General features: G+C 35.9%; 1 protein-coding gene and 1 long non-coding RNA gene across 2 annotated transcripts; one reads left to right on the top strand and one right to left on the bottom strand.

Moving 5' to 3' along the window:
• Window positions 1-1748: 1748 nt before the first annotated feature.
• Window positions 1749-22867, bottom strand: LOC128104342 (uncharacterized). Its single transcript, XR_008215964.1, has 7 exons — window positions 20369-22867; window positions 12737-12824; window positions 10768-10850; window positions 8753-8822; window positions 6626-6654; window positions 6478-6535; window positions 1749-4654 (listed from the first exon to the last, which is right to left on the bottom strand). It is a non-coding gene; the product is annotated as an uncharacterized LOC128104342 (long non-coding RNA).
• LOC128104341 (60S ribosomal protein L35a-like) lies at window positions 19436-19844 on the top strand. The gene has a single exon (XM_052729216.1). It carries the CDS (start codon window positions 19478-19480, stop codon window positions 19808-19810), a length of 333 nt encoding a protein of 110 aa, XP_052585176.1. The 5' UTR covers window positions 19436-19477; the 3' UTR covers window positions 19811-19844.
• Window positions 22868-27031: the final 4164 nt, after the last annotated feature.

Genomic DNA, 27031 nt, shown 5'->3' with positions numbered 1-27031 from the left:
TCAGATTAAGAATGCTTAATACTAATTTTTATTCACAAATGAATTTGTAGGATATTTATAAAACAAATAAATGCCTATACTATAAACAGGAAATTTTCTTTAAACAGTATTGATTTCTATTTTCCTATTTGTCTCCCTTTAATTTTCTTCTCTTTACTTATTGCTCCAGCTAATACTTGGAACACAATATTAAAAAGGAGTGAGCCCTGCTTCATTCATGACTTCAGTGGGATTGCTTCAGTTTTCCTCTATTTAGGATGATGTTGGTTTCTCATACAGAGTTTTTATTGTGTTGAGGTATGTTCCTTCTTGTCCTACTCTCTGGGACTATTATCATGAAGGTCTATTGGATTTTGGCAAAGGCCTTATCTGCATCTATTGAGAAGATCATATGATTTTTGTCTCTAAGTCCATTTATGTAGTTTATTTCATTTATTGACTTGTGTATTTTGAACCATCTCTGCATCTCTGAGATAAAAAACAACTTGGTCATTGGTGGATTATCTTTTTGGTGTGTGTCTGTTTTTAGTTTGCAAGTTATTTTATTGAGCATTTTTTTAATCTCTGTTCACACGCTATCATGTTGCTATTGGTTGCTCTCCACAACCTTATGGGTTGCTCTCCATTGTTGTAGAAATATTTTCTCTAAATTTGCCAATAAAATGGTCTGGATATTATAACCATAATTCTTACTTGATAACTGTTTTTGTTATATATAGTTTTACTATGTTAAAGTTAAAACCTTCATTTTTAATTAGACAAAAAGGGGGAAATTCTGTGAAACAATCTTTTTGTACACTGTAAATATGTATTACTCTCATTGGTTAATAAAGAGCTGACTGTCCAGTGGCTAGGCAGGATTTGGGGGGCAGAGAGAAACCTGGGAAGAAGAAGGGCAGAGTCTCAAGAGTTGAGAGGAGTTGGCAGCCAGATGGGGAAGAAGCAGCATAGAAAGTACATGGATGAGGTAAATGAGCCTTGGGGCAGCACATAGATTAATAGAAATGTTCTAATTTAAGTTGTAAGAGCTAGTTAGTAATAAGCGTAAGCTATCGGCCAAGCATTTATAATTAATAATAAGTCTCTGTGTGGTTATTTGGGAGCAATGGCCAGGACACAGAAATACTCTGACTATGCTCCACAGTGTTATGGTAAGGGCTTGTTGCAGAAGACAACACTTATGTTTTCCAACATGAATAGTTGGGCCGGTGCCTAAGTAGAAGCTTCCCCCAACCTGCTTGTAATCATGTGAATGAATGGAACCAGAAAAGATCATATTGAATGAGGTATCCCAGACCTAGAAGGATAAATGCTGCAATGCTCTCATGCAATAACAATGAAAACGAGGCTGTGAATTTTAAGGAGAGCAGGCAGAGGTATATGGGAGGTTATAGATGAAGGAAAGAAAAGGGAGAAATGGAAATAGATGAGATCTCCATGAGTAAACATGGGGCAATGGGGGGAAATGGAGGGGAGGGGATGAGGGATGGGAGTATGAGGAAACAGGGTAGTCAAGCTGGGTCAGGGATGGAGTGGGAGAGCAATGAAAAGGGAGAAATGTTCTAATTTTAATTTCTATTTTATTATAATCTCAAAATTTAAAAGACAAATTATGGAGAGTGAAGCAGATATAGTACACATGTATGAAGTTTTCAAAATTTTATTAAAATAAATTAATAAATAAAACTAAATAATGAAATTTGTTTTTCACTGTTTCCTCTGTCCAGTAATGACATCTTATTTGATAGTCACTGAGTGAGCACATGCTCATTCCCAGTTCAGTATCTTAAGCCTCACACTCAGAAAGATCTCTCACCACAAAATATGATTCTCACTCCCGTCCTGTATGCACTACAACCTTCCCTAAATTTCTCCACACTGACACCTTACAGTTTCCTTATATCCGATTTGAACGCTTACTTCTTCCTTGACTTATGTTCCATCACTGTAGTATATGCCCTCACCTATAAATTCAGGGCTTGACATCTCAGCATAGAGCAGATATTCACTAAAGGAAATTTATATAGGTTCAAAACATCTTAAAATGCCTTCACCATGTCCTGAGCATATTACTGTATGTTGTTTCTCTGAAAAGATTGTGTAAAATGGAAATATATGGTGCTTTGCATCTATGTGAACTCTTTTCATTACTCAGTTCCTCAAAATGTACCCACTAAGGATAGTGGATAATCACTGGGAAATAATTCTCATTCAAATGAGCTAAAGAATATCTTTGTTGTACATTAATGACAAAGCCTCTATTCTAGAAGTGAACATTCTCTTAATAGGCAATTAATTGAACTATATGATCAAATACTTTCTTTAAATAAAGACTTTGAAATCATTCTGTGACCCTGAGGAAAAATATGAACTTTCAACCTCACTGTGACTGACTGCAAATATGGAACCACAGTTTGTTTCTTTTTTTTTTCAATGAGAATTACAACTTTTCTAATGAATCCAACTCAGAGGTTAGCACTTTCACATCATTCATTACAGAAACAGACTCAATGACGAAAAGCACATGATCATGTCATTAGGTGCAGAAAGAGCCTTTGACAATATCCATCATCACTTCATGATAAAGTCTAAGAGGAAAGGTGGCATATTTTCAGCATAATAAAGGCAATAAACAGCAAACACATAGCCAACATTTCAACAAAGGAAACTCAAAACATTTCTACTAAAATCAGGAACAAGACAAGGATGACCATTCTTCCTCTTCCTGTACACTATATTACTTGAATACTTAACTAGAAGAGTAAGACAAGAGGAGACAAAGGAGATACCAAAATGGAAGGAAGAATTGAAAGTATTTTTTATTTGTAGGTGGTGCAATTCTCTAAAAGAAGACTCTAAAAACTCCACCAGAAAACAGCTGATAACATCTTTAGCAAAGTAATAGGATATAAAATCTAAGCACAACAATTAGTAGCCTACCTGTATACAGACAACAGACATGCTGAGAAAGAAATCAAGAAAACACTGCCATTCAAAACAGCGCCAAAGTATAATAAATTGGAATAAATCTCACCAAAAAAGTGAAAGACCTGTGCAAAGAAAGGTGTAAGACAGTGAAAATAAGAAATTGAAAAAGTTACCACACATGGAAATACCACCTATGATCACATATTCATAAGGTTAAAGTTGGGGAAATGGACATCCTAACAAAAGCAGTCTACATACTCAACACAAGCCTCATAAAAATTCCAATGCTCCCACAAATTATGTGTTACCATTTTCCCAATACATGTTGCAGGCAGGAAAAATTGTAAGCTGAAGCTTTTGTGGCTGGGTTGGTGTCCCAGTCCCACCACTGGAAGCCTTGCCTGGTACAGAAGATGGCTGGTTCAAGATCTGTATTCCCCTTTCCTAGGAGTCTTCACTAGTGCCACCCTTGTAGATTCCAGGGAGTTTCCACTGCACTAGATTTCCACATCGCTCCCAAGTGCCCTCCAACTCCAGTCATCTCTCCCTGTGCCAGGGGCGTTGGGCTGGGGGACGGGGAAAAGTCAAGGGAGGGAAAACTGCAATTGGGATGTAATGTATGAGAGAAGAATAAATTTAAAAAATAAGATGACCTATGGAAAAAAAGTTTCCAGTGCTTGTTCACAGAAAACAAAAAAGAAAAGTTAAATTTCATATAGAAACACAAAAGACCAAGAGTAGTCAAACAACAAAACAAAAAACGAAAGCAAAACTGATGGTGGCGTCATCATCACAGACTTCAAGTTACTCTACATAGTTATAGCAATAAAAACAGCACGGCAACGGCCCCCAAACAATGACATTGATCAGTAGAAGATAATCGAAGAGCTACATATAAGCTCACTTGATTTTTGTAAAAGAGGCCAACAATTTACTTTGTGAAAAACAAATGGTGTTGGTCACACTGGATATAGATAGATGAATGAAACCAGATCCCTATTTCTCACCTTACACAAAGCTCAATTTCACATGGACCAGGTATCTCAAAATAAGGCTTGATACATCAAATCTGAGAGAGGGGAAGTACAGAATAATCTTTAATTCAAGGGCACAGCAAAAGACTTTCTGAACAGGACACTAGTAGCATAAACGCTAAGACCAACATAATAAATGAGACCACATGAAACTAAAAATCTTCTGTATAGCAAAGGATACCATCATTTTATTGACAAGGTGGCCTTACAGAGTGATAAAAAGTCTTAACCAGTTGTACACACACAACAGAAGGTATCTAGAATATACAAAGAACCCATTCATTACTTCAAACGATGAATCATGGTGCTCACATTTGACCTTATCTTTACCCATGTGAGTGAATATGTCAAAAATGAAGCAATTACAATCACCAGATATTTACTTACTACACATTAAAGGAAACTATTTAGCTATGTAACAGGATTCTAAGACTATTCTGTGATTAGTAATAGATTAAATGCTTTCACTTTAATATTAATTAAAAACAAAATTATTAATCTGTTGACTGTGTAAAGTAGTTTAAAATGTAGCATGCTAGATATGCCAACACCATTAAAGCAAACAATATTAAATGAGAAGTTTAAATTTAAATTTTTACATACAAATTCTTGATTTTCTGCATTCTTATCAAAACTTCTCTCATTTTCCAGTTTAGATTTTGGCATTTCTTCTTTTAGTTCTTCATACAAATCTATATTTTTATGTAAAAAAATATGAACAATTATACAAAACAATATTCTATAAAAATATAATAATTTAAAGTTAGATGTTTTGTTTTTTTTTTTTTGGTTTTTCGAGACAGGGTTTCTCTGTGTAGTTTTGGTGCCTGTCCTGGAACTCGCTTTGGAGACCAGGCTGGCCTTGAACTCACAGAGATCCGCCTGGCTCTGCCTCCCAAGTGCTGGGATTAAAGGCGTGCGCCACCACCGCCCGGCCTAGATGTTATTTTTAAAATGTTATTTCAATTAACCACATAGTATAGCTATGTATTTACATCCTTAGAAAAATGGTTATGGTAAAAAAAAAATCAACACTTTATTTGAATAGATACTACCTATTGACCAGTTTTGAGTCATACATGCCTTTATAGGATTTGTCTGGAAATTCATAAATGACATATATGCCTATCTACAGTTTCCATATTTGAAGATACTGTGGGAGAACACATTCACTGATTACTTCATCAAAATTATCCTTTGTTTACCACACATTTATCTGTGAACAGGACAACATACTTATGCTCTATACCAATGGTTCTCAACCTTCCTAATGCTGCGACCCTTTAGTACAGCTTACTCAAGTTGTGGTGACCCCCAACCATAAAATTATTTTGGCTGCGATTTCATAACTGTAATTTTGCTACCGTTATGAATCATGTTGTAAATATCTGTATTTTCAAATGGTCTTTGGTGACCCTTGTGAAAGGGTCGTTTGACCCCTAAAGGGTCATAATCCACAGGTTGAGAAGCATTTTGTTCTGTACTGAGGAATTGCCTTTTTATGACTCATTCTGGAGTATACATCTCTTTTCATAGAAAAATGGGTGTCGCTTTCTTTGTGGCTACCCTAGTCCATTATTAATGTACAAACTTTCCCACTTCAGCTAAAACCCACTTTACAGGTGTATCTGTTTCTCTCCTTGACGTGTATGAACTATATTTGGGGTCGTCCTTAGATCAGCAGATCTCATTTGTTTTTCTTTTTCTTTTTTCTGTAATTATTTTGTGTTTCTGATAGGTCCTAACACTGGATTTTGAAAGTAAGTAAGACATTCCAGACAGGGCTTCTCTACTGATAATGCCTGTACTGACACAGATACATCGAGTTTCAGACAAGAGAGTGCAGAGAAATGAAAAGATGCAAAAGCAAACAAGAGATGTAGATAAGTAAGTAACAGGATTTTCAGTGACTGCTTCACCGAATGATAGTGTATTCTGCTTTATTGAAACAGATTATAGACATGCTTTATAAATACCACTCATTTTCCTTGTAAATAAAATACAATGCAACACACATGAAGGGAATCGGTGCACTATAAGTGCTAGAACAACACAAACATTGTTTTTCTTGTTTTGAAGATGTGGTGTATTGCTGTTTTTCCAGGACAGAACAGAATCTCTGAGCTCAGATATGTCTTTGCTTTGGTCTTTCGGGCAGCTTTGACTATAGGTGTACAACCTGAGACCCAGGACTACATAAATCACGTTCAAACTTTGGAGAAGTCTCATTAGTCTCATGATTGACTTCTGTAAGTTACTAGCAAACAGAGGGATTACACACTGGAGAAGTTAAGGCAATGGAACATGAGTATTAAAGAATGAAGTTGAGCTTACATGTATAAAAACTTTATATTGCGCTTGTGAATGTATTTTAAAGCATGCACGGCACTAATGAGATGTCATTGCTTATGTCAAACCGTACCATCACTGTCATCAAGAAATAAGTGGCTTTACTGCGAGCATTTGAAATGTATTAACATGCATGGAACAGAAGAAAATGACTTGGGAAATTTACCTGGTTCAGATTTCAGTGGTTCAGTGGGTTTGGAGATTGGATGAGACTAATCTCTAAGCTGAATGGATTTTGAAATGAGATATTTAATCAATGTTTTGGACTTCAACCAATATGTAATTATTCAATATAAATATTAAAATGCAGTTACCTCTGGGTGTGGACATTTTTCAGCCCACACTGAAAGAGAAAGGATAAATAATAATCAATTCCATGCACATTGACAGCTTGAAAACTACCTTTATGAAGGCTTCGGGTGCAATGACTTCTCATTCCCTTCTTTCAACATAAATACCTGTTATTTTACTGGTTAGGACAGCAGCTAACAGAAATATATTGAGATATACCAAAGCAATCTACAGATTCATGCAATCCCCATAAAAATTCCAACACAATTTGTTGCAGAAATTGAAAAAGAAACTTTCAGCTTCATATAGAAACACAAAAAACTCAGGATAGCTAACACAATCCTGAACAACAAAAAAGGCTGACGGCATCACCATCCCAGATTTCATGTTTTATTACAGAGCTACAGTAATAAAACAACATGGTATTAACATAAGAATAGACATGTTGACCAATTAAATCAAGCTGAAGACTCAAACATAAGTCCACACACCTATGGACACTTGATTTTTGATAAAGAAGCCAGAAATACACACTGGATAAAAGACAATATCTTCTATAAATGGTGCTAACCAAACTCGACAGCTGCACGAAGAATAATACATATAGACCTGTGTTTATTAACCTGAACAAAACTCAAATCCAAATGGATCAAGGACTTCAACATAAGACCAGATACCCAGGATAAGACAGAAGAGAATGTGAGGAATAGGCTTGAACTCTCCGGTACAGGAAAAGACTTTCTGACGAGGACACTGGCAGCACAGGTACCAAGACCCACATTTAATAAATGGGACCTCATGAAGAGGAAAGCTTCTGTATGGCAAAGAGCACCATCAACTGGGCAAAGCATCAGGCTACAGAATGGGAAAGGAACTTGAATATTTAAACATCTAATATGCAGTTAGTATCTAAAATATATAAAGAAGTAAAAACTGGGTTTCCAGAAAACAAATAACCCAACTAAAAATGGTGTTCAGAAATAAAAGGAGAATTTTCAAAAGATGAAACACAAGCAGCTGAGAAACACTTCAACATCCTTATTCATCAGGGAAATGCAAATCAAAACTAATTCGAGACTTACCCCAGTCAGAATGGCTAAGACAAACAAAACAAATGAGAGCTCATGCTTGTGAGGGCATGGTGAAAATGAAACACTTATTTTTGGTGAGAATGCAAACTTGTACAGCCACTATGGAAAGCAGTGTGGTGTTTTCTCAGGAATCTGGGAATTGATCCACCTCAAAGTCCATCTATACATCTCACTGGCATACACCCAAAGGACTCCATATCCTACTACAGATATACCTGCTCATCTGTGTTCATTGTTGTTCTATCTACAATAGCCAGAAATGAGAAACAGACTAAATGTCCTTTAACTAATGAACAGATAATGAAAATGTGACACATTTACACAATGGAGTATTTTGCTTCTGTTAAAAATGGAAATTATGAAACTTACAGGTAAATGCATGGAGCTAGAAGAAATCATCCTGAGTGAGGTAATCCAGATCCAAAAGACAATATGATATGGTTTCCCTTAAATGTGGATGTTAGCTTTTAAAGCTGTAGCCATGTATGCTAAAATCCATGTAACCACAGAGATTCTGCATCAAGTAAGGGACTGCTGGAGAGGATCACTCAAGTAAAGGGAAATATAATATAATCTATAGTTATAGAGAGACAGTGGAAAGATTAAATGGGAAGGGCAATGAAAGAGAGGGCAGGGTGGGACTATGGGGAGGGACAATTCACTAAAGACCATTTGAAAAGCCACATGGAAGCCTACCACTGCAGAAGCCTCCTAAAATATGTATGTATATGAAATAAATTCAAATGGATTCTTCAAGTAACAGGGGAGACAGTGCCCCAATTAGACACTTTCGCCCTCGTGTGACACCTTCAGTTACACCTAGTGGAGTGAAGGGCCAAAGTGGCCCCATGAAAACTCCTAAATATCTCAGGTATCAGAGAACTCATAGATCCTTCTGTGACTATCTCAACTTTACACATTACTCAAATTTGGTAACATATGGGTCTTATTACTGTTTGGTTGTCTTTTATCTTACTACAAATTTATTCAATTATTTCTTTGGATGGTATAATATATCAGAGTTTGTCTCACATAATATCTCCTCATGATGGCTCTTACCTTGGTTTGTTTTATTTTTTTCTGCATCATTTCTTATGTTGGATGAATGGGCAGCTTTTCTGGAAGCTTCCTGCAGTGGATAAGGGTCAAAGACACTCCATCAAATGGCATTAGTAATGTGTATCAGAAAGGTCTTATTTTTCTTTCTATGAATATACCTTGATTTCTGATTTAAGAAAATTGTACTTGAGAATTTATGCAGTATATATTGAAGACTATGATATCTGAATGGGGAATCTTATATATACACTCAAGTTTAAGTTCATCTTTCATTTCTCATGGCAGGCCATTATGTACAAGGAATATAGAACAGAGGAATCACATTTATAGACAAAGTAAAATACCTGATGCTCATATATCAATAAAGACAATTATTTTTATATTATAATACATCAAACTAATATGTACTTCCTAGCAAAGTTGGAGGATGTTTATGAAATAAATGTTCACATTCTTAGTAGGGCCATTTCTTTAATGCAAGATTAAACACAAAGTGTTGTAACAATGACACTATGTGCTTAGTCATAATTGAAGATCTGAATCATGTTAAATGTATTTATATTATATCGTGTTAAGTGTGAAGGGAACAAGGCAGAAGTTGCTTCATTTCAGTAAAAATGAGCTAACAGAACTGACATATTTTGTTTATTTCTTATAGATTAAAAAAACTGGAACAAAATGATAAGACCAAAATGTTTTTCTATGTTATCTTTAAACAATATTATTGGAATACTAAGTACAGGTGTAGTATGCAAATGTTTCTCAGTGAACAGAAATTTTCCCCAAACACATCATTTCTACATTTTCATTCTACATGTTTACAAGAATAACCAAATCTTGCTTTCTCATCATTCAAGAACTTTGCCAGTTATGAGAAGATGTTGTCCACTATGCTATATGTTCAGTAATGCCATCCTAATTTATATTTACTGAGTGGACACACATTCATCTTCTGAGACATCTTGGCTTTCATGCTTAGATCTCTGATGACAAAATACCATTCTCACTCCTATCCTGTACTAACTACAATTTTCCCTAAATCACCCCCATTGTCATATGTTTTCTTTACACCAAAACGCACCTATCTGACCCAAAACAGTTGCTTTTTACTTGTTTTGTGTCTTATCACCTCAACATAGGCTTCCATCTGAAAGAGTCAGTGCTTAATTTCTCAGCATATAGTAGATATTCACTATAAAGATTTATGTAAGCTTAAAATATTAAAAATATCTTCAGAATGTCCTCATACTACAATAAGTATGTTACTGTGTGTTGTGTCTCTGAAAAGATCATGGAAAAGGGAAAGCTATAGTGTCTTGAATCTATGTGAATTACCTACATTAACTCAATTCATAATATATATATATACATATACATATACATATACATATACATATACATATACATATACATATATATGGACACTGGACTAGAATTGGGAAATAAGTGATTTTCTTCATTGAAATGAGCAAAATATTTTTAGTTGTTCCTTCAAAATTAGGTTTCCATTGTGGAAGCAAACATTCTTTTAATAGACAATTTAGTTGATTATTTGACTGTATTATCTCCTCAAATGAGGACCCTGAAACAATCCAATGACCATAAAGAAAAAATTTGCTCCTTAGTGTGACTAAGTGTAATTATTATACCACAAATTTAGTTTCTGCAGAAAGAATCACCTTTATGAAATGAATTTAATTCTGAAATCATTAATTTTATATTACCCACTATTTCAAATGGACAGACATGAGACTCTCCAGTCATGTAAAGAGCTTAGCATAAAACACAGATAATAACCACATATTATTTACTGAACAACAAAAGAAAATGATTAGCTGTGTGACTAGATTCTAAGAATACCATGTGATTTGCAATAGATAAGTCTTTCATTTTCATATTAAATTATCATCTATTGACTGCATACAGTAGCCTGAAATGTAGTTTACTTTAGCCTGTGGCAATATCATTAAACCAAATAGTATTATGTAAGAAATTTTGTTTAAACAGTTACATACCAATTTTTGATAGCCTTCATTCTTACTATAAACATTTTCATTTTCCAGTTCTAAATCCGGTATTGTTTCTAATTCTAGTTCTTCTGACAAATCCACACAGTTTATTAAAAAATATAAAAAAGCAGTTAGATAAATAATGCTCTATGACAATAGATTGAAATAAATTAGAATTAGAATTTAGAAATTTTTTTACTGAAATTAAATATACTCTATAGATGAATATTTAGATCCTTATGTAAATGTTCTAATTATAGAAATACCAGTATATCACTTTTATGAACACTACATGTTGCCAGGTCCAAGACATAAAAATATTTTACCAATTCATCTAGAAATTAATAAACCTCACATAAATGACCAAGCATTCTAAAATCTGTATTTTAAGGTGTCATAGAATCGAACATATTCATTATGTACTCGCATGTATGCATACACACACACACACACACACACACACACACACACACACACACACATGACACTGGACAAGAATTGGGTAATAATTGGTTTTCTTTATTGAAATGAGCAAAATATCTTTAGTTGTAAGACTGTGTTGCTGAAGATGGCACCCAGGATTTGGAGGAATTGAGCTGGTACTGACTTGAAAACCTGCTCTCATAGTACTGTGCAAAGTGTCAGGGAAGATAAGCCATCAAAAGTAACTGTAGCTAGAGTTTTCCTGCCTGGCCCACAGTCAGGACAAATCTCTGACACCCGCCAGTCCCACAGCCATTCAGACCCAACCAAATAAACACAGAGACTTATATTGGTTACAAACTGTATGGCCATGGCAGGCTTCTTGCTAACTGTTCTTACAGCTTAAATTAATCCATTTCTATTAATCTATACCTTGCCACGTGGCTTGTGGCTTACCGGTACTTTACATCTTCCTTGTCCTGATGGCGGCTGGCAGTGTCTCCTTCACCCAGCTTCCTGTTCTCTCAATTCTCCTCTCTGTTAGTCCCGCCTATACTTCCTGCCTGGCCACTGACCAATCAGTGATTTATTCATTGACCAATCAGCAACACATTTGACATACAGACCATCCCACAGCAAGTAACACCAGCAGAAAAAGGTACCCAAGATATCCCCAATGATATGATAGTGGTACTTTTATTTTTGGAGTAACCAACAGCTGTCTTATTGGTCTTAAGGCCAATTCAATGAACAATTCATGCCTGGTACTGTAAACCTAGTCAACTACCCATAACTGGAGAAATCATTGATCCTAGGGGTCATCTACTATTATCATTTTCACATATCAATATAGTTGCTGTGTTCTGATTCTTATAGCCACAGTTATATTGACAGATAAATATAGCTCTTATTTCTCATCAAAGAAGTCCCTTTATGCAGCAGATAGAGGTATTACCGAGATCTCCAATTTGTCAAACTGCAAGGAGTGACCATAAGGTGCCCAGCCCCCACTTATACAGCCCTAAATCTAAGGCTCAGAGAAAATAGCAAAGTAAGTGCAGATGGATTGTCAAATCAGAGGTCCAGAGATGAACTCTGTAATAGGTTATGTAACTCCAGTAGTCAGTCCTAAAGACATGTACATATAAGCAACACTAAACACACACACACACACACACACACACACACACACACACACACACACACACACAAAGTGTGCCTGTAAAAACAGTATAGACAAAGAAGTCAGAAATTTGAGATGTAGTCGAGGCACAGGAAGGTTTGGAGGAATGGTGGGAAGGATGAAGATGATGTAAATACAGTACAAAGGTATGAAATTCTCAAAAACTAATACACACACACACAGAGGCAACTCTTTTACTGACATTCTTATTTCAGCTTTCAGTGAAAGTTGTTCTGGGCTAGCATTGCTATTTCACTTCTGTTTTAATTATTATAAATTTCCTGAGTTCTTTTATTTGGCTAGGTACCTGTGATCATGTTTTAAGCAAACCTCTGTCAAATGATCTCACAAGTTAAGTGTGTGTATTACCTTCTTGTGCTTCTAAATTTTCATATTGTTCGGAAGCTATTGGTAAGTCATCTGCATCATTTTCCGGAATATTCTCAGGAATACCATACTAAAATTGATAACAATAATAAGATATCATAATGAGAACAAAGCTGAATTTCCTATTTTGAATTCAGTTAAACTTAAAAATAAGAGAATAATTAAACATCAGTATATTTTCAGTTGGGCATGGTGGCACATGCCTTTAAACCCAGCACTCAGGAGGAAGAGGCAGGCAGATCTTTGTGAGGCCAGCCTGGTATACATAGTGAGTTCCAGGACAGGTAAGACTGTTACACAGATAAAAACCTGTCCCAAACACCCTCACCTCCCCCCTAAAATTAGTATATTTTCATAGAAAACCCTTTTCATGCTCTTGAGATCAATTCATCTGTTCTCCTCATGCTGTCACATATTGCTAAAAACAAAGCCTGGAAGCGGAATTAGAAAAATGCTCACCTGCAGAATTCACCAAGGAACTAAGGTCGTGATACTAAACTTAATTCCTCATCAAAACTGAAATATAGTCTAAAAAGTACATATTATATGTGATAATCCTATGCTTGCTATACAAAAGCATTTGATTTTTAAAAAACAATTCTATTGAGAAAATCAATTTAGTATTAAAGTAAGACACTTGGCTTGCCGAGGGAATACAGAGTATGCCATGCGGAGAAAAATTAAAATATTTTAGAATCAGCTTTGTTTAGAAAAAAAGGATGTACAAAGCATAAATACTATTGTGAAAAATTTAAAGATAGAGAAAATAGTTTCAAAGAGTTAAAAACACAGTAAGTTAATCTTTTATGTTTACATAAAGTATGTAAATATTCAATGAAATATTAAGCACAGTGAAGAGAGGATGTCATTAGAACATAGTAAGCATTAATATGAAGGGAAGCATCATAGCATTCATTTGATGTCTGTAATGTTCTAGGTTCTTACTTATTCTTGGCAATAGTAGAGGAGATGTCCTTGTGCACTTACACACTCAGCATTTTTAATGCACCAGTGTAAGGTAGGAAAAACAATTTAAAATTCACATAGATTCCTACTTTCTAAATAGCATAGCAATAATAGTTGTCATTTCATATTTAAGTCACATGAACTGGGTAGCCTTAATTCAGAAAGCCTCTGTGATGTAACAGCAATGTCATTATTCCAGTTGAAGATTTGTAAGTCTTAAACTACTATTGAAATACATGTCAATCTGGTCCCAGCATTCATAAAATATATGAAGAAAAGAGTTTTTTTAAAAAAAGGCTATTTGACTGTATCTTGAATTCCAAGTTTAAAGAATTTATGTATAGATTTTAACAAGAAGACTAGAAGGACTGGATGCATGGCTGAGTGGTGGAGAATATGCCTTGCATTCATTAAGTCTAGAGTTGACTTACTAATTGAAAAACCAAAAAGGAAAACTACAAAACTCTAACCACAAGTGATCTTGGATGCCAGGAAACAGGAAGCCGAACTTCCTGGATCTCAGAGTAAGGCTGGAGATTTAAATGTGCACAGAAACCACCATGTAGACATTCTGGAAAATTTGAAGTGTTATATATGATGCAAAGAATTTAAGTTGACTTGGGGAAGGGTAGAAAAGGAGGTAGGGAAAGGGAACAGGAGGAGAGGAAGGAGGGGAAACTGTGGTTGGTATGTAAAATAAATTTAAAAAATTGAAAAATAAAAAAATACTTTGAGTGCAAAATAAGATGAAATCAAAGTTTTGCTGTTGTCATTGGTTCCCAAGGGCCTCAATCTAGAACTGGCTATAATTGGGGCAAAATATATATTCCTCAATTACATGAAGAGCTTTTTCTTCCCTTTTTTATTTAAAAACTTTACATGGAAAATATCTTTTGATCATGTTTTTCCCTCCCCACTGCCTCCTAGATCTTCTCTATCTCACTTACCTACCCAAGTTTATAATCTTTCTCTCTCAAACCTCCCCAATCCCATACAAAATGAAAATCAAACAAACAACCACTATATAAAAATGCCACAACAAGGGCCGGGCGGTGGTGGCGCACGCCTTTAATCCCAGCACTCGGGAGGCAGAGCCAGGCGGATCTCTGTGAGTTCGAGGCCAGCCTGGGCTACCAAGTGAGTTCCAGGAAAAGGCGCAAAGCTACACAGAGAAACCCTGTCTCGAAAAACCAAAAAAAAAAAAAAAAAAAAAAATGCCACAACAAAAGCCCCAACCCAACACACACACACACACACACACACACACACACACACACACACACACACACACAATCCCACAAAATTTGCTTTATGTTGATCAATTATTCCTGCTATAGGGTCTGCCCTGGAATGTCACTGATATACCCAGTGATACTCCAAGCAGAAAACTGATTTTCCTTTTGCCAGAAGATATCAATTTCAAAGAGTGTCCTGGTTAGTGATAGCAGCCTGTGTCTGGAGTCAAAGTTTTCTCCAGTCCTCCTTGGCCCCGTGGTCCCATAGCTACTTACAAAATAGTCATACAGAGACTTATATTATTTACAAACTATATGACCTATGGTAGGCTTCTTGCTAGCTAGCTCTTATGTCTTAAATTAACCCATTTCCATTAAACTATGTTTTACCATGTGTTCTGTGGCTTACTGGTCTGCTGGCATGTTGTTCCTTGAGTGGCAGGCTGGCATCTCCCCAGACTCTGCCTTTCTTTTTCCTGTCTCTCTCGTTGGATTTCCTGCCTGCCTCTAAGCTGCCTTGCCATAGGCCAATGCAGCTTTATTTATCAACCAATCAGAGCAACATATATTCACAGCATACAGAAAGACATCCCACAGCACTTTCCCTTTTCTGTCTAATCAAAAAAGGAAGGTTGCAATCTCTTTCTTAATAAGAAAAGGGGATAGTATGGATATGATAGGATAAAAGGGTAGATCACTGAATCTACTTTTAACGAGCAACAACTTGTTTAAAATGTTTTACATTGCTATAGATTTTAGCTTGATACAATTTTAAAGTTAATTTTGTTATACTATTTCTACTCTTGTTTAAAGTATTATTTTTATGCAGCTCATTTAAAATTGTAATATATAATTAAAAATACAGATTAATAGTCATCTAAGATAATCAAACTTAGAGTCATGTTAGTTAAGTTTTTTCGATATACAGAGATATATTTCAATTAGGTAGGTAATCTTCAAACACTTCAAAGACTTAACAGAATATGGCATTTAAAATGTTTTAAAAACTTAAGACTTTCTGGACAGTGAGACACATCTGCTCCTGGAAGCACCAATTACTTCAAAGAGGATGATGGGCATCAAAGAAACTCATTATAGAGTTTGCTTTCTTTATGGCAAAAGTTAGCCACTGGGCAAAAAAAAAAAGTGCCCTTGCCTGGACTGTTTGACAGTATATAATATAGACTGGACATGCAGAACCTATGGGAAGATGACCACTGAACTTTACAAGTTGAGATGATCCTTCAGGTTCCTGCTTCTCAGAAGAAACTGCCAGACATTCAACAGGACACAGGAAGAAGTGATTGATGAACTTCGCCAGAATGGGGGGAACAATTCTTCAAATTTCCTGCTTCATTGAAATGTCTGCCAGAGATTCTATACCTATAGGCCGAAGATGGATGCCCCAGTGTTGCAGAGGAACTTTGGATGACGTTCTAGGCAGCCTGATGTCTCTGTCATTCTAGATTTTTGGAAGTTGCTTACAATGTACTTCCTGTTTACTTAGGTAATATTATATCCTTCTGGGGTCTTTGATGGAGTTGAAGACTAGATAGTTATAGTTTTCTTTAGTTATAATAAAGGATAAATTAGATACAGAATTTTAGACTCACCAAGATAAGATAGATAATTATTTTCGCTAATTTTGTCAAATGCAAATGGACTGGCTATTGTTACTATAATTCTTACTTAACTGTTTTTTTTTTTTTACTATATTAAGGTTAAAACCTTCCTTTTTGATTAGACAGAAAGGGGGAAGTGCTGTGGGATGTCTTTCTGTATGCTGTGAATATATGTTGCTCTGATTGGTTGATAAATAAAGCTGCATTGGCCTATGGCAAGGCAGCTTAGAGGCAGGCAGGAAATCCAACGAGAGAGACAGGAAAAAGAAAGGCAGAGTCTGGGGAGATGCCAGCCTGCCACTCAAGGAACAACATGCCAGCAGACCAGTAAGCCACAGAACACATGGTAAAACATAGTTTAATGGAAATGGGTTAATTTAAGACATAAGAGCTAGCTAGCAAGAAGCCTACCATAGGCCATACAGTTTGTAAATAATATAAGCCTCTGTGTATTTACTTGGGTCCAAGTGACTGTTGTACTGCAGGTGAGAGAGATTTTTCTGGACGATGGTGGGCTGGATGGGACCCAAGAAACATATGGCTACACATGTCCTTTTCTACCTTTCAGTGCTGAGACTCTGGTTGGAACCTGTGCAAGTCATCTGTGTGCTGACACAGTTTCTGAGTTCATATGTACACTGGTCTTGGTCCTGTTGTGTCTGGAAGACACTGTTTCCTTGGACTTATCCATAACCACTGACTCTTAAAATCATTCTGCCTCCTCTTTTACATAGACCTTGAACTTTAGGGGGCAGATTTGATGAAGATATCCCATTTGTGACTGACAGCTCCAAAGTATCTAACTCTGCATATTGTCCAGGTGTGGATATCTATGCTGATTCCCATCTACTGCAAGAAGAAACTTCTCTGATTGGACAAGGCACTGATCTATGGCTATAGTGATATGTCTTTAGGACTCTTCCCCCCCCCCATATTCCTTTAATGGTCTAGTCACATGTTCTTGGACCTTTTAGCAGTGTCAAGTATGTATTCCATCTCATCTAGTGCCTATATCTAATCAAAAGTGGTTTGTAATTTGTGCTACTATGGGACCAATATATGTTGCAGACAGGTCGTTGTTGTAGGTCACAACACTTGTAGCTGGTGATAGTCATTGTCATATTTCTCTTCTGGCAGCATAAAGTATATCACCCATCCAACACTATGAATATTAGTCAACAGGAGTGAAGCTTCAGGATGGGCACCAGCCCAACTCCTCTATGTTTGATGACATATGTAAGTGTTGTCTTCAGCAAGATGACCTTCCTAATAGGTTGTGGAGTGTGACTAGTAGCCTTGGCCATAGCCTAGGGTGTTGAAGAATTCTGTGTCACCACAGTATCCTCAACAAATGATTCAGATCAAACTAGATGGCTGTGTGTAGAAGAATTAAATAGATCCCTATCTATCACCCTGCAAACATCTCAACTCCAAATGAATCAAGGACCTCAGCATAAGACCAGAAACCCTGACTCTGATAGAAGAAAAAGTCTAAAATAGGATTGAATTCCTTGTCACAGTTAAGGGATTTTTGAACCAGATATCAATAGTACAGGCATTAAGACCAACAATTAATAAATGGGACCTCATGAAGTTGAAAAACTTATGCATAGCAAAGGACAGCATCATTTAAACCAAGTGGTAGCATACAGAATGGAATAGACTTTTGCCAATTATACATCTGATAGAGGATTAGCATCTAAAACATACAAAGAACTAAAACTGTGTGGTGATATTTTATCTATAAACCCCAATAAAGTTTATCAGAAGATCAGAGGAAAAAGCCAGCCACTATAGTAAACATAGAAGTCAGGCAATGGTAGCACATGCCTTTAATCCTATCACTCCGAAGGCAGAGATCTGTTTGGATCTCTGTGAATTCAAGGCCACACTGGGAACAGAGCCAGGCATGGTGGTATATACCTTTAATCCCAGCACTAACCATAAAGGTCTGGAGGTCTGTACAGACAGAACTGGGCAGGAAGAGGAAGTGATGTAGCTGGGTGGAGAGAAAAAATGAGATGGCAGAACAGAAAGGCATATAGGCATGAGTATACAGGAAGCAGGTCTGTTTGGAGACTGAGGTATTGGTGAGGTGAGGTCGGCTGTGGCTTTTCCTATTCCTCTGATCTCTCAATTCTTCACCGCAATATCTGGCCCTCAGGTTTTTATTAATAAGACTGTTTAGCAATTCATATTACAAAACTGAGTATCAAGAAAACAAATAACCCATTTAAAAAATTGGGTGCAGAACTAAGCAGAGAGTTCTCAAAAGATGAAACAAATGATTGAGAAACACTTCAAGAAATGTTCAATACCCTTAGTTATCAGGGAAATGTAAATCAAAGCCACTTTGAATTTTTTTTTTTTTTTTTTTTGGTTTTTTCGAGACCCACTTTGAATTTTTATTTTACCTAAGTCAAAATGATTAAGACAATAAAACAAATGAGAGCTCATGCTGGTGAGGATGTGGGGAAAAGGGACACTTATTCAGGGCTGAAGGAAGTACAAATTTGTACAACTATATGAAGAGCCTTAAAAATATTCTTTTTGTATCTCATTATACATTCTTTGCTGGGCAAGATGGAACTCAATATAACCAGGCTGGCCTTGAACTCATGGAGAGTTCTACCTGCCTCTGTTTCCCAAGTTTTGGGATTAAGAGTGTGTGCCATGATGCCTGGCTCCAACATATTATCAGAACAAAGTAATTCAAATCTATTATTATACTAATTTTAAGAGAAAGATTTTGAATTTCTAAGTTTTTATAACTTTAAATAATATTTTTCTAAATAGAGTATTAAGACATAAAAAGTTCTTTTAAAAACTTAGATCGTCCTCTTTCCCCCATTTTGGCGCCGGTGAAGGCCTGCTGGGAACAGGACTTCTAAAAGGCAAATATGTCTGGAAGGCTTTCATGCAAGGCCATTTTTGCTGGCTATAAGCGAGGTCACCGGAACCAGAGAGAGCATACAGCTCTTCTTAAAATTGAAGGTGTTTATGCTCGAGATGAAACTGAATTCTACGTAGGCAAGAGATGTGCTTATGTGTATAAAGCAAAACACAACACAGTGACACCTGGAGGCAAACCAAGCCAACCCAGAGTGATCTGGGGAAAAGTAACCCGGGCCCATGGAAACAGTGGCATGGTTCGTGCCAAATTCCGAAGCAAGCTTCCTGCAAAGGCCATTGGACACAGAATCCGTGTGATGCTGTACCCTTCCCGGATTTAAACTAATGAAAGTAAAAAAATAAAAGTGGATTTGTGCTCTTGTAAAAAAAAAAAAAGCAAACTTAGATCATAAGTAAAAGACTTTTAAAAACTAATTCTAAATTCTATACTCTAGGATACATTGTTTTGAAATGTAAGCTATTGGCTAGATACCTTGATTAACATAAATAATAGGCTAGTCTATGTATTTAGAGAAGCATGAAAATTATGAAAGTCATACTATTCGGAATAAAAAATAAAACATATAAGGTTTACTTATCCAAATAATCCCAAATTTCAAATTTCCTCTACTGTGGTAAAACTATAACTATAACTTCCCTGTGATTACTAATTTTTTTAACCTCACTTTTGGCTTTCATGACATTAAAATAATTACCATGTTTTAGTATTTTCTCAGTAAAGACATTAAAATTGTCATAATTTTATAAAAAAGTTTTTATTTAGCCAACTGTCTATCTAAAATTATGACATTTTGACAACAGCTATATATATTTTAACAGTTCAAACACCACAAAGAACAAATTCAGTCCAGGAATTTTCTCAAAAAGGCTCTGATTACCTGAGTTTCAAAATTAGCTTCTCCAGTCCTTGAACACACAGAAATCAATGACTCCGACTTGAGGTAATATCTTTCAAGCAAAAACACACAACAGAACAGGTTAGTAGTAGTCTATAAAATATTCTGAAAGTTTAGTTATTTGAATAGCAAATGGTGTTTCTTTATATTGTTATTAAATGTTTGGTTTATAAAATTCTTTCAATTGTTACTTTCTGCCTCCACTTTTCCCAATCTCTGCACTTGCTAATAAGAATTCATACATAGTTCCACATTAAATACTATCAATCAATAATTTGGTGGAACCTGAAAATCATTTGTCTTGAAAATTGTCTGTCCTGATGATTGCACCCAAATTACTATCAATTGTTCACATAAATTTAAATAAAATGATAGACTCAAAGAAGGTAGAAGGATACAGTGTCTCTTCTATTCTATTCCCTATTCATAAAACACCAAACTGTATAAATGGTAGCCTTCATTCTTCAGAATGAAAAAAAAAAAGACATTGAAAGGAAACCACCACATTCATTCATCTAATGAAGTAGTAAAAAAAAAAAAAACTTTTAAAATGCTTGAATACTAAATTTATAAATGAATATATAAATGTGTAATTACTGTTAGGAATGCTCTTCTCAGGGAGGGTCAAACATTACAATGTAAATTACTCAATTATGCTTCTTAATTGGCTCAGGCTTATTCAACTACCACCAATCACTTAAAAACCTTCATGTGCCCAGTCGACGTCAGAGACTTCTGGAAAAGCAGATCCCTTGTACTTTTGCCTCTGTTTCCCTCTACATTCTCTAGATGTCTTCCTTCTATAGGATACCACTCCTTGTTCCCTCTTCTGCAGTCTTCAGTGATGCTCTCCAGTCTTTAAATATTCATCCCAGCAAGGTGCAGATTCCTGAAAGTATGGGCTCAAAGAACCTGAGTAGCAGCTAGCTCCCTGCTTCAGGCAAATAAGGTAAATGGAGGGGGAGCAGTACCAGCCCCAAGCCTGTACATGTTACTACTTTCTATGAAGATGTTGCACATTTGAATCTGAAAAGGATAGATATGACTTGGGAAAAGATACACAGGAAAGGAAGCAGTTGCCCTGGGTCACAGACAAATTTCATTCTGTTCCTTCCAATTCTTGGTACTGAACATTCTCTAGCCTATCTTTTGTGACACATTTCTGTTTTCTATAAAGACTTCACTGTGTCTCAAGTAATTTCAACAGAATTCTGGAATTTGTCATTTCTTACAATTAACCACAAAAGGCAACATATTTTACAAATTACTTTCAGTCCTATTTTAATATCTAGTTATAGAAGATCAATATCCTGTGTCCTTACAAATAGATTTATTGTCTTTCATTGTAAGCCCAAACTCTTAGTCCTGTTGACCACCTTGGTGCTCCTTTAAGATTGCCCTTCCCCTGTTAAAGCCATTCTAATCGTCTACCACTGGGCTCACTTGGTGATGTCATTCTTGTTCTCTTCCACTTGGGACGCTGGACTCACTCCCCTATTCTCCTACTGAGGCACTCAAACACTGGTGAGCAGGGAAGATACCCAGTCCTCTAGTTAACGAAAGTGTGCATCCAAATTGGACCATAACGTGTGCATCCAAATTGGACCATTCATCTCCACAGAACACTGTCTTTTAGCTTTGGGTGTTTCATCAGAACCACCATTACCTAGGATGTTGAATCTAGTTTGCTGTGCCCAGGATATTTTTTTTTTTTGAAAACTCAAAATTTTTAGAATCTGAGATTCTTCAGTAAAAACAAGAAGCGATATTTGGCTAACAAAAATTCTAAACTACATGTAAAGAAACTTGAAGAAAAGTAAAATGTACATTAAAATTTCAAGAAGCCTGATGTCATAGGGAAACAAAAACTTGATAAAAAAGAAATCCTTCCTTTACTTGGGAAGTTTGAAGAGAAAACAAAACTGAGAATAAATTAATAATGCTCTTTAAATAGTTGCTAAACATGATACACATAACATGGTGTATGTGCACATGCAGTACAATTCTAATAAAATAAATCCAAGACTTCTCTCATCTTGTTCATTTCAAACCTATGACACTATGCACACAGTTAAGTGAGGTTTTTCCCTCCAATTTTTGATGGTAGTCTGATGTATCAATGTGCTGAGTAACAGCAACTGCCAAAAGATTCAGACAAACTATTGAGCTCTAGCTAGGTTTCTCAGGAAAACTCTGACCTAGAGGTGGCACATAACAAAAACTAGCTTTCTATATGGGACCATCTCAGTGTAGTTAGAGGAGCAAGAGAAGGCACAGGCTGACCTTTAATTCATGAATTGGCTACTTGGAATTAATCAAACTCTTTGGGTGACAGTTGCTAAACTAGTAAGACACTTAATTACAATGATACAAATGCTTAAATACATATGATTATACCAATACATAAAGTACATTAAGTGAATCACATGGAATATAGTCAAGAATATAACATTCAGTAGACACTAGCTTCTTTTCCCTTGTTCAAATTATAACTTAACATTCATTCTTAAACACTCCAAAATCCTACCCTGATTGAGAGATGTCTCCGAGCTGTTTTCCTGTGATTGAAGCAATAGTAAGACATATTTCAGTAGATGATATTACTCTAAAAAAAATAATACTTATACTTGAAGAAGTTTCTAGGGTAAATAATAACTATGCTATTGGCAAATGATTGATGCATCAAGAAATCTTCACCTTCTTTGAATTTATTGAATAAAAGAATGAAAGAAATTATTAGCATTTGATACCTAAAAGTAAGTGACCATGTACAGTGACCATAATCTCGAATGAATTATCAGACTGATGGAAGAGTACCAATGCCAGAATCAGTACTGACCATAACTAACCAGCAAAGAGAGTAGTTTGTCTTGAATAAGAGAGAACCTGAGTCAATAAGCATTGTACCTTTCAATGTACCTTTCAATCCCCCATAAGATGATGGAAAGTGTTCAGGACAATGTTTCTCATAAAGACTTGTAAGGAATCAGGAAAGAGGAAAGGCAAAATCAATGCTCCTCACCTCCCTGATCTCCTCTGGGGTTAGATGGTCATGAGCTCTTTTATATATGGCTGTAATTCTCATTCTTACCTATGATGTAATAAGGTAGAAACTCAATTGCTATTCTTGCTACCTTTGGAAATAACCATGGGTAAGTTCACTTCCTTCAGTACATATCCACTCTGCACACTGCTCATATGGAAGACAAGGTTAGAGAAAATTGCTATGGAAGATGGATTGTTATGAAATTATAGGTGCATACCTAGGTATGTGCATATATTTCACTTAATCAATCACTAAAGTTCTTTCTATTGGGTTAGAAAATTAGTTTTCCTTTTATATAAAACACAAAGACAATACACAGTAATATCCTATTGGCATTACTCTTGAGAAAGTGTCTTCACTGTGCTGGCTGGTTTTCTGTGCCAACTTGACACATGCTAGAGTCATTAGAGAGAAAGGAGCCTCAGTTGAGGAGAAGCCTCTACGAGATCCAGCTATAAAGCTTTTTCTCACCTAGTGATCAATGGGGAAGGACCCAGCCCATTGTGAGTGTGACCACTCTTGTACTGGTGGTCCTGGTTTCTATAACAAAGCAGCCTGAGCAAGTCATGTGAAGCAAGCCAGTAAGCAGCTCATCTCCATGTCCTCTGCATCAGCTCCAGCTGATGGACTATGATCTGGAAGTGTAAGCCAACAAACCCTTTCCTTCCCAACTTGCTTTTTGGTCATGGTGTTTCATCACAGCAATAGAAACTTTAACTAAGACAGTAACCTTTGTTGGGTAAGTCTCTTCTATTTCCCATCCCACTCCCTGCTTCTTCTATCTCCAAACCCACATGCCTTGTTTTAGATCTGCAGGAGGCATGACATCTATGTTTCCTAGTTATCTTTGCTGGTGAAGTTGCTTCTCAACTTTCTCTGCAAACTCACAAGTCTATTCTAGAACTGAGGCTGTGAACCCTCTGTTTGTGAGCCACCTTTGCTGGGTAAGTCACTTCTTCCCCTTCCTATATCCAACCATTTCCCATTGGGACCATCTCCATACCCAAAGGCCCAGCTCAAGATCAATGTCTAAAATAAAGATACAATTTGAAAATTTCAATATCCAATTATAAAGCACAGAGGAAAGCCTTACCAATATAAGAAATCAGACAAAAGATAGAATATCAGGAAAGGAAGATAAAGGAGAAGATCTAGACAAAATAAACAAATAATATGAAAAAATAAAAAACAAAGCAAAGGCCTATTCAGGAATCAAATCTTTGAATTATAGGCATAGATGAGGGAGAATAACTCTAGGTCAATAGCATAGACCAGATTTTTAACAAGATCACAGAAGAAAACTTTACCCAAGTAAGGAAAGATGCACACATAAAGATACAAGAAACAATCAGAACCCCAACTAGACAAGACCTGAAAAGAAACACCACAAAGCACATGATAGTGATATAATATACTAAATATGCAGGAAAGGGAAAATATTGAAACCTGCAAGAGAAGGAAACACACAAGTCACTTAGAAATGAAAACTCATCAGAATAACAGCTGATTTCTGAGTCTGGAGCAATGTACTTCACATACTAAAAGACCGTGCATGTCAACCAATGCTCCTGTGCCCAGCAAATATGTCTGCATAGTTGAAAGAGAAAGAAAGTCTTTACATAAAACAATCTAAACTATGATATCAAGCAAAAACTCTAAGCAGAATACTGAATGAAATACTTTTAACTGAAGAGAAGAATAAATGTAACTAGAGACTTTTAGAATGAAAACAAAGCTATAATTTAATGAAATACAAAAGACAAAAACACAAAATAGCAAAAAGAAAAAAAAAGACTGCAATCTACACACAACTTTCAATAACAATTCCAAATAGTAGTCACCTCAACACTCCAAGCAAAATATAAAGGCTACCTATATGGATTAGGAAACAAAATTCAACCATCTGTTGCCTACAAAAAAAATCATCTTAGTTTTAATTTTAGGCACTATCTGACAATGAAAAGATGGAAAAAGTATTCTAAGCAAATAGAATCAGGAAGCAAGCAGGTATTGCCATCCTAATATCTGACTAAATAGATTTCAAACTAAAATGAATCAGAAGAGACAAAGAAAGGCACTTCATACTACTCAAAGTATTAATTAATCAAGAAAATATTACACTACTTAACATATATGCACCAAACTCTGGTGCATCTAACTTCATAAGAGTAAACTTGACAGAATTAAAGGCACAGATGAACATGAACCCAATAAAAGGAGGTAATTTCAAAACCACAATGTTCCCAATAGATAGGTTATATGGCCAAAAAAATCAACAAAGAGCCACAGAATTAAATGTCATTAAATAGACCTAACCGATATTTATATTATTCCACCTAAACGCCCAAGAAGATACATTCTACTCAGAAGCACGCAGAAGCTCCTCTAAAGTAGAGCTTATGCTGGTACACAAAGAAAACATTAAGAAATACATAAAATTGAAATAATGCCATGTACCCTCTCTGACTATTGTATAGTAAAACTTAAAGTTGACGGCAAATAAAACTGTAGCATGTATATAAACTCATGGAGATTAAGCAACTCATTATTGAGTGGATCAAAGAGGAAATCAAGAAAGAAAAACAATCCTCAACTGAATGAAAATATAAACACAACACATCAAAACTTCTGTGACAGTTCTAAGAGGGCAGTTCATAGACCTAAGTGCCTACATTGAAAAGTCATGATGAAAAATAAATGACTTAATGATGCCATTCAAGAATTTGGAAAAACAACTGCCAAACCTCAAGCAGTAGATGGCAAGAAATAATAAATAAAAATTAAAGAGCAGAGATGAATGAACTAGAAACAAAGAAAACACTACAGAGAATCAATGAATACAGAGAATCTAAGAGCTGATTTTTAAAGACAAACATGATCAACAGATCCTCTCATCAAAGAAGTGTCTCTTTATAGCAAACAGAGACCATCACCACAATCTACAAGGAGACACAAAGCAAGATCCACAGAAAGCATGGAGCCCCATCCTAATGGATTCATCTACATCACAACTCCAGCATCTATGGCTCAGGGAACATCACAGAAGAGGCAGTTAGAAAGACTAGGAGTCTGGAAGTCTGCTGTGAAACAATCTCTCATAGAAATGACTGCGTAAACAAGATCTGAACAAAGGCAATATCAAAAGACATGCTAACAAAGAAGAGGTGAGGGGCTTTCAGAGGGTCATGCTCCTGGGTAAGGAACTATAGGAAACTAATGACTGCTGAGACAGGGAGAGTTAGTATCGCTCAGGGATGAGTCCCCTAATTGGTTGTCCAATGAAACTGTAGTCAGTACTGAAACCATATAAACACAATAATAAAACTAAACTCAGTAGGTTGTAGTTATACATACATACATATGCAAACATGCATGTGCGTGCATGCCGGTTTTTTTAACAATAATTATAAGGGAAAAAGAGACTATCAATTTGAGACTGGGGGGGGGACATGGAAGAAGCTGGAGTGTGGAGATGCTGGAGGGAAGAAAGGGAAAAGGGAAAGTGACCTAATTATACTTTAATTAAAATGTATAAAAATGAAAAATCATTTAAATTATATACTTAGGAAAGGAAATCAGAAAATGAGTAAATATTGGGT

Source organism: Peromyscus californicus, unplaced genomic scaffold (assembly GCF_007827085.1).
Source record: "Peromyscus californicus insignis strain IS unplaced genomic scaffold, ASM782708v3 Scaffold_8__1_contigs__length_139910024, whole genome shotgun sequence".
NCBI lineage: Eukaryota > Metazoa > Chordata > Mammalia > Rodentia > Cricetidae > Peromyscus > Peromyscus californicus.
Note: the sequence above shows the minus strand (reverse complement) of the source record. Positions and strands in the feature narration are given on the sequence as shown.